Genomic DNA, 9685 nt, shown 5'->3' on the forward strand with positions numbered 1-9685 from the left:
AGAACAACAACAACAGAACCTTCTATCCTGCATAAGCCTGCCATCTCACAGCTAGTCCTTAATACCCAAAAGCCATCTTTAGAGGTCAAACAGTTCAGTGTTGAACTTTTCAGCTATTTAAGGGCATATCACTTGCCCATCAAGGAGGTAAGAGTGTTAAGCCAATGCATTAAATAGCTGCACAAAGCCCAAGGTCTGCTAGATGCTTTTAAACTCTTGTAGGTACAAAATGAACAGATTACACTCAGTGTATTATACTTACAACAACATCTAGAAGTCCAGGGCTAAAAACTTCCAGTGACAAGCATTGCTGTCAGTAGTCATTTATGGATCTCTGCAAAGATGCAATGGAGATGCTAAGTTTGTCTTTTGTTGTGAAATAAAATTAGCTAAGAATAATGTTAATTTTTGTACAGAGCAGTCATTTTTAGTTGGTTTTTGCTATAGTTGCAAGGACATAAAAATAAACAGGATAATGCCAGAATTGAATAGTTTACGTGCCAGGACAATGTGGAGCAGAGATAGGGATACCCCTTCTCTTCTGTGGTCACTGTAATTCAAAAGCTATTGAAGAGATGAGAAAAAAAAAATCAGTACAAAGTGGAGAGTGCCTCTGATTGCTTAGCTAGCTAGACAGGAATTTCTCATGCTTTCAGCCAAAGGTTAAGATGAGTTTTGCAGAAACTCATACTGAGTCTGAGCTTGTCTGTGCATGCATTGACTCTATGCCATAGAGGGATCCCGGGTAAGAACGTATTATCTATACATAGATATTTTCTAACTATATAAGTTGAATGCTACTAATCTAGCCATGTGCAGGATATGAGATATGGGAAAGCCCAAAGCTTGAGATTGCTAATATTGTTTACGGCTTAACTGAGCCCTGCATTGGGGCACAGCTCCAGAAGGAGTTCTGGGAGGAATTTTGCCCTTAGGAAAACATGACTCCTTCCTAAGCTCCCTGACACACAGGCAGAGTGCACCTGTTGTTACACCCGTCCAGGGGTTACACTATACTTTACTTGCATGGCCAGCTTATTCTGCTGGCTGGTGTATACAGGGCCATGGACCCACCTTCTCACCCACTTGGGGTATCTTGAAACTTGTGGGGCACATGGAAGGACTGCAATTGTGCCTTGCTGCTACACAGGGATCTGAGGAGGGGCTGCACTCCATTTACCTCCTTGTTCACTTGGAGCCCAATCCAACTCCACATGGAGTCAATGGGAATCTTTCTACTGAATTTACTGCCAGGCATAACCTGCCTCTTAATGAGCATTGCTTTGGCTCTCTGCCTCTTTGGCGGCAGATCACAATTTTTAATATCACAGGTACACAAGTAACGAATGGCAAAGGAAAGAGCCTCTCCAACAGCAGCCTTAGAAAACAAGATTATTTTTGATTTAGCAAGTGCACAAGGTTACTTCTAGGCTACTGTACATTAAATAGTAGCCTGGATTTGAATAACTGGGTCTGAACCAATTCTAGCAGGAGCTCAAATCTTGTGGCACTAGAGCAGAGGTAGGCAAACTACGGCCCGCGACCATCCTGCCCGGCCCTTGAGCTCCTGGCCTGGGAGGCTAGCCCCTAGCCCCTCCCCTGCTGTCACCCCTCCCCCGCAGCCTCAGCATGCCATGCCGCCAGCGCTCTGGCCCGCTGCTCCTACCGGGCAGCGCAGCGGCATGGCTGGCTCCGGCATGGTAAGGGGGTGAGGAGCGGGAGGTCCCAGGGGGCAGTTAGCGGACTGGGAGCAGTTGGATGGGGCAGAGGTTCTGGGGGTAAGGGAGGCGGTCAGGGGACGGGGAACGGGGGTGGGGGTTGGCTAGTCATGGGAGTCCCAGGGGGCCTGTCAGGGGGCGGGGGTGTGGATAAGGGTCGGGGCAGTCGGTGGCCCTCAGGCCAAAAAGTTTGCCCACCCCTGCACTAGAGAAAGAGTAGCATTAAAATTGCTATTCCAAATACGTTGGTACAGTACCAGGGATTCTTTTAAATTAAATACTGTAAACCTTTTTTAACCATTGGCCAAATTCTTAAATGTGATGTGAACTCCAGGGGTCAGATGCAGCATTCTGCTCAATGTACTTCAAACTGTCCCAAAAATAATGAGGGTTTGATACTGCAAATCTAAATAGCCCTATTATAGAGTAAGTCATGATTTTATTGGAATATTATGACACATTCTACAAATAAACTAGTCACTTGTTCCTTTAATTCAGATGGCAGTTTAATATATTTACATCTGATGTTACCAAAACCTTGCCCAGATAGCAGTATTTCATCTCACCTTACATCCTGGAAAGTACAAAAACTTCATTCAGTCCTGACTGCAAGCAGTCACCAGTTGCACCCCAGTTAGAGTTAAACTCTGCAAATTGCAGTATCCGAACCAATAAGGCTAAGGAGAGGAAGGGTGATGCACACCACCTGAAAGCTTTCAGCTCAGGACCAGAAAAACTGAATTCAGTAGGACTCCGTATTCTGCCTGCATGGAGCTCACTGCAGGAACAAGGCCCAGGATTCCAGCACTTATGCTTTCAGCCAGAACCATAAAACTGCAGAGAGGCACAAACGTTAAAAATATAGATGGCAAAGATATCAAATTTTGTGCAGCACCTGGCACAATGGGGTCCTGGTCCACGACTAGAGCTCTGTAACCCTACCGCAATGCAAATAATAAATGAAGAGAAACTAAAAAATATTTTGGTTCAGATTTAATTCAGGTTTTGGGCTACAGTTTGGGATGGTGTTTTTTGTTTTGTTTTTTTAATCAGACTTGGTTTATCATACCTAGCTCCCTGCCATTGATTTTTCTGTCCCTTAGTCATCCACTTTATCCTACATCCATGACTCTACCTTTGTCCTCAGTAAGGAGATTACACCATACTGCATTAAAAAAAAAAAAAATCAATATATGTCTCTTGACCCTCTCTGATTAACATCATTCTTTTGCTAAGAAAGATTTAGTTTTTGATCTGACTGTCCCTCTGGTGGGGTTGTGTGTGTGTGTTTGATAGCAGGTTTATTTAAATAAAGGAATAGTGTTGTATGCGACGATGATTGTAATCTTGGCGATTTCCTATTTGCTTAATTACTTCATTGACAATTATTTTCCAAGGAATAATTTTAAACAACTGGAAAAAAAAATAGAAACTTGAGACCCTGGCAGGAGAAGCCCTGCATCCTTGCCCAAGGCCCTAGCAGAAGCAGTAAACAACAGATACAATTGCTAGAGCTGGTCAAACAGTAATCATCCAATAGACTGATTCATTTCATAATATTCTTTAAACAAATTGTATGACCTTTTTCCTCCATTATTCACGCTATTTATAGATCTCAGTAAAAAAGTCATGAAAGTTCACAAATATCTAGGATTTTAGATATTTTTTCGAATAAAAATTGTACTTAGCATTGCTCTCCCAGTTCAGTAAATGCAGCACTAAAGCCTAGACCATAGCAGTCAAGAGACCAAGGTAATAAGGTAGGGGTCAGTAGCAGGATTCCTAAGGGAGCTCTAAGCACCCCTAAAGATGACAGAGCTGTAAACATTTTTTATGTAAAGAGTCATAATTTTTGTAATCTAAACAATTAATTAGTATACTGACCTGGTGTCCCTGAGAAAAAGGTTCAAAATTTCTCTCTCAATCCTTAGAGCAAACATAAATCTTCTAAGAGGTTCCCCTCCGCCCCCCACAATCAGATTAACCAAAACAAGTCGTTTTGCTACAGTTTAAGACAAATGTAATTTTGCTTTGTATTCTTTTGGGGATTACATTTTGTTGTGTTATTTTCCATAGCTGCAGCCCCGATGCTGCAAACTCGTGAACACGTGAGTAGCTTAATGCACAAGAGGAGTCCCACAGAGCTCACCAGGACAATTCACAAGCATCCGCATAAAATGTTTGCAAGAGCAGGGCCTAAGACATTAAAGACAAAGAGGATAAGTAAACAGAGACCATTTGTCAGTTCCTGCATTGATGACAAAGGGAACAGTCAGCACAGTACCTGTGGCTGCTGACTTTAGGCAGGTAAGGAGGTTTTTGCTTTTTTCCCTGCAAATCTTTAAGAATTTTTCTCATTCTTTGTGGTTTAGCATTCAGACCTTCCATTTTCAGGAGCTGAAAGGTTCTGGGCTGACCAATGTGGAACTTGGTGGCTGGTGCAGATTTTTTCGTTTAGGTTGAGGTTCACATACATTTAAAAACACAAAAACGCAAAACATAGCTTTCGGGGTAGAAGCCCACTTAGTTTTGTATATTCTTTGCCATAATTCGAGCCCGGTTCACTCAGAACTCAATCCCAGGCTCACAGGAAAGTGTGTAAACCTGGCCCAAGTTTTGGCTGTGTAACAAACCCCAAATCAGAGAGTGTCACATGGCCTGGATTTTGCTGATGAACGTTTTGCACAAGCCTTCTTTATGAGCACATCTGTACAGCTAACATTGAAACTTAACATGAGCTTGTAGAATGCTTTCCCCATCCCCCACAGTTATATGAGCTGCTGTTGGAGACGGACTTGTTTACAAAAGCCACAATGTTCCCTACTTAATTGTGTTAAAAAAAATAAAATAAAAAAAAACCCCTCAGAATAAACTATGAAAATTGAGCTGCCAAGTTTGTCCAGGTCACATGACACTTGGTCACACAAGTCTTCTTATTCTAAGAACTCGATAGTAATGTAGTAGTACAGTGTGGTGTGTTGTCAGCTGGCATGGTAGGAACTCTTCACGTCAGATGCCACAGGAGACTCTCTGACATGACAGAGCCTTCACAGCCCTCTGGCAGGACAGGTAAGTCAAAAGGACCTTCCTGAACTTTCACAGTAAACACAACTGGATCAGCTAAGCACTTCCATGCAGGAGACTGATTCCATGATATCTCGCTATCCAGACAGTTAATACTGCTGCTAAACAGTTAACACAAGTTATTTAGGTCAGCCCTTAAACAATTCTCATTTCCAGCTGTCTAGCTTAGGCATTTCTAATGCTCCCATCACCGTAGTATAGGGGCACCAACTAGTTTAGTTGGTTTAAACACCAAATTTGTCAAACTTTTATATGTCCAAATCCTTATGCTGTCTGAATTATTCTTTAAGAGCTGTGTTGTTTCAATCCTTTCTAAGAGCTGAGTGAAGCTAGCAGTACAGAGACATTCTGCTCCTACGCATGGCTTCACTGATCAGGTATGCAGGGCTCAGCTCGGGCTCTTCTGTCATGATTGCAATGTTCTGCCATTCCCCTAGTTGATTTGACTTTTTAATGGTGTCCACTACGCACAAGGCATACAGGCAGTCATCAAAAGTTGCAGCCATGGTGAGGGGCCCTCCCATCCCAGGTTCTCCTGTCATCCTGGTCCTCAAACGCTGCCGGATGGCCTGTACCATCTTAATAGTGCCCTGAAGGTATGGGGATGGGATATCACTGAAGGCTTTCTCAGGCAGTAAGGAGTTGCTGACTGCATAGAGTCCTTTAGAAGGAGCTCTCTTTGAGGAGAGCTGTTGCTCTGCCCATACAGATCAGTGCCTATTACAATCAGTCGACCAGTTGAACCTACCATAATAATATCCTGTTTGAATTCCCCAGGGACATTGAAGTTAAGTGTCACAGTGCAGCACACCCCTCCTTCCAGAACCATTTGAAACGTGCAAAAGTCATCACTGGTGATCTGACGTATTCCCTTGATGTGGTCTGTCTGTTTCACAAAGGTCTTGAGCAGCCCATGCACTTTCACAGCCTTCTGGCTGGTGAGGAAGGTCAAGAGGTCGATGATATAGGTACCGACCGAGTGCAAACCCCCGCCCCCCATCAGGTCATCACAGCTCCAGTTGTACTTCTTGCCCAGCAGACTTCCGCTGTGCACCTGCACCTCGCACACCAGCAGCTCCCCCACATAGCCCTCCTGAATCAGCTGCTTCATTTTCACAAAGGCAGGCAGGAAGCGGAGAACGTTCCCCATGATGCTCATGAGCTTGGGGTAATAATGGGCCGCAGACATCATCCTGAAGGCATCCAGGGGAGTTGCTGTTCGGTCACAGATAACATTTTTTCCAATGCCTGCAAAACAGTATAAAAAAAAAAAAAAAAAAAACCAGAGTGAGTGAGCTCAGGACATTTTAATGGGCAAATATTGATCAAGACCAACAAGAGACATATTGGAAAGAAGACAACATTTTGTGAACCAGTGGTACGATATGCACAAAAATCCCGCAGTGTATTCATAAGATGTGTCAACTGACCGAGTACTGCAATGAAAACGAACCCCTTCCTGTTTTCAAAATTCATTCACGCCAAAAAGTGGGTACGAAAGTGAGAAGTTAATCCTAGCCTTCCCTCATTCTTACTTGCAGAAGCGCATGGTAGAGGAGATCTTATGCCCATAGTAGCCCACACTAGGACACTGAAAATCCTGGGATTTTCTTCTTAGGGGACTCATTTCTCCATCCCTACCCTTTCTGTTTGATGGATTTTGTAGAGGAGGGAAGTGTATTGGATTGATTATTTTGGGTGGGGGAGCGGGAAATAGTATTTTACCCACAGAACATCACGTATCATTCTGGCTGAGGTGCAAAATATTTGAGGGAGCCCCTTGTCAAGATGTTAGTAACATATCTAGGATGTCAAAGAAGACCTGTGATGTCTCAAAAGAGGTCAAACATGTAAACATATAGCTGGGACGATCTGTCCTCCAACATTTCCCATATGTGCACATTGTTATATTGAACCTTTTATGAGGATTCTGTTTTAACAAGCTACCTGCGTGTACTGAATGCAATTTGGGTTTTGATATCTAATAGTTGTTTTATTATTGACTTCTTCTTGATGGCTTCTTTCTTCCTGTACATATACAAATGCAGTGCTGGCAAGGTAAAGTTACACGAATAGACCTGCAATAACTGCTAGCATGCAGAAAGCAATTCAAAATGACAGCAAGGTAAATCACTTTGTACCATTCCAATTTGAGCATTAGTTACAAGTAACACCTGTTCCCAGATAAAAAAAGACTCAAATTGTTGTATATATTATGGCTGTACCTGGGCTTTTCACATGTAAAGGAGGGTGAAAAGAACTGACAGTTCTTGAAGTCTTAATTCCATTTATAATAGCACAGATGGATTTTTATGTCCGATGAGCAATGGCAGAACTCCTATCACCTATCCGGCCCTGCATTATGTCCTGCCTTCTTCTAAACAAAAGCCTGAGAGGAGGAAGGAAGGTCTTGTGGAGAAGGACTCAGGAGATGCATATTCAGTTCTTGTCTCAGACTAAATGTGTGATCTCAGGAAACCCATTTAATCTCTGTGTGACTCAGTCCCTTGTCTCTAAAACTGAGTATAGTACTTCCCTCCTTCATAGGGGTGTTTTGAGGATATGTTCATAAATGTTTATGAGGTGCTCAGATGGGAGGTCATAAGGACAGACAACCCCTTGGGGTCAGACTGGGACCACTCACATAAGTAACTAACTGCTCGCCCAGGAGGAGGGAAAAGGGTCATAATCTGGCCTTGACAATCAATTCATATACACTTCCTATTTAGTCTTTGTCTGCTACATATTGGACCAATCAGAATTGGAGCTAGGGCTGTCACCACCGAAGAGGTAGTCAAAACTGGTAAATCATCTCCACAGGACTGAATGAACTGGATTAAACTGGACTGAATGAACTGTGTGTCCCCCCCCCGGCCCCTTTTATATGGCCACTGACAAATAGGCCTTGTTCACACTGGTGACAGCATGTAACTTACACGTAGCCACACATTACAGTGAAAAGCAGGCTGTGTCCTCACTGCAGTGTGTAGCTACACGCATCAGTTAAAGGCTCTGGCAGTGAGTGGGGAGGCCAGAGCCTTTCCCCACTGCTGAAGTCTTTCTCCACGGCAGGGAAAGGCTCTGGCAGCAGGACACTATGCTGCTAAAAATACCACTGTAAACGTGGGAGGTACTGCTTGGGTGAGTAGAGAGCCATGTGAGGTGCATACCCTAGGGTTCGGGTGTATCTTCACTCTATTCACCTAAGCAGTGCCTCGCCACCTGCACTGCTATTTACACCCATGCTAGGGGGAGCGTGGAATATATGTACTCGACATGCTGCTGTACATGTAGACATAGCTATAGACACACAATCTTTTTCTAATTGTATTATATTCTACTGGATTCCCTTTCAAACAGTCATGGTTTTCTGTTCTACATTTCCTTTCTCATCTTTACAGATTGCCTACAGACTGGTGTCTAAGCTTTCTCCTTTATAGTCAGCCTTCTCCTGCTCCTGTGTAATTCCTTCAGCGATGTCACAGTGCAGGATTTGTTTGCATTCATCTTCCTGACCCATATTCCTTTAACAGGTAATGTTCTGCTGTACCATTTGCTTCAGACAGCTCGGTGATTATTTCAATGAGCCATTTTCTGTTACATGGATGCTTTACAGTGGGCCCTAGTTTGGACAATTAGCCATGAACACAGAGAAAATGTCAGGTGCAATTATATCCTAGGGGGTCATCATGTGATGTGAGAACATGAGACTAATAAGAAATTCTAACGATTATTCCTAGACAGACAGTATTTCACAAGGATTACATCTGCTTGCCACAGTTTTCTTTAAGTCTTTGCTGGAGGATAATAGGGGTGATCAAATGGTCCCTGATACAGTCAAATCCCTCAATGAGGAATCCACAGGGGCTCAATCGTGAGCTGATCTACCCAATGAAAGAGAATCCTCTGAGTTCAGTTCCTGTTCCAGTTTGATTCTCATCCTCCTCTCCCTTCCCCCAACACATGCTATTGGGTTTTTTTCCTGTCCTCCACAGTCATTGATCACGTAAGATATGCAGCAACGTACATATATGTACATGAGGGCAAGACTGCATTGTGTTTGTAAACTCTTTGGAGCTCTGGGACAATCTTTACACGTGTGTAGAGTGCCTAGAACAACTGAGCCCTGATTGGGACCTCTTGGAGCTACCAATATACAAACAAACAAACAAACAAACAAACAAACAAATAATAAGACTGAGCACCCTATGGGCCCTGAGACACAGGGGAATTGCCTTTAGAATCAGTGGAAGTTAGGCCCACACATGGAGGGATGAGCAGAACCAAGAGAGAGAGAGAAAACGAGGGGGAAGCTTGCAGTTTCTTTTAGCAGCATTTTAAATCGGTTTCTTTATTAATTAAAAAAGCCTCAGATGCAAACCTTTAGAGCCATTGTTTATTTATACATATCCTAATCCACGTACTATGCTCTACTCTGGCGGGGATTTGAACAGCTTTCTGCTTTATGCCCAGATAGCTCTTATATTATCACCAGCACTGATCTTTCAGGAGGACGCTGTTCAGCATTTGACTCTATGCGCTACTAATCTCTGTCCTCTCCACAGCTGTAAATTTACAAGCAATCGTTTTCTTGAAACAGGGAGAACATGAAAGGTTTGCACAAAACAGCTGATTTAGAATACTCTGACATGTTTGTGCAGACCGAATAAGAAACAGGGAGATCAAAATCCACCCACCTCTTCCTCCCTCCCCGCCCCCCCCCCCCCCGTTTCCTTCTCCAAAGAAGAAATGAGCATCTTAGCTTTGAGCTGTGGGAATGAATTAGCTGCATGCTGACCAAAAGGCAGGGTTGAAGGAGAAACTCTTCTGTAAATATTGACAGTCTCAAGAAAACATATGTGTCTGGCTGCAAGTTCCAGAAT

The 9685-nt window shown here is 43.3% G+C and overlaps 1 protein-coding gene across 1 annotated transcript; it reads right to left on the reverse strand.

Moving 5' to 3' along the window:
- Nucleotides 1-6: 6 nt before the first annotated feature.
- LOC135972078 (glucose-fructose oxidoreductase domain-containing protein 1-like) lies at nt 7-9091 on the reverse strand. The gene is given in 4 exon segments (XM_065580243.1): nt 7-5317; nt 5319-5359; nt 5362-5457; nt 5460-9091. Coding segments are annotated over 4 exon segments (858 nt in total). The 5' UTR covers nt 5995-9091; the 3' UTR covers nt 7-5131.
- Nucleotides 9092-9685: the final 594 nt, after the last annotated feature.

The sequence above is a fragment of the Chrysemys picta genome, unplaced genomic scaffold, assembly GCF_011386835.1.
Source record: "Chrysemys picta bellii isolate R12L10 unplaced genomic scaffold, ASM1138683v2 scaf2166, whole genome shotgun sequence".
Lineage (NCBI taxonomy): Eukaryota > Metazoa > Chordata > Testudines > Emydidae > Chrysemys > Chrysemys picta.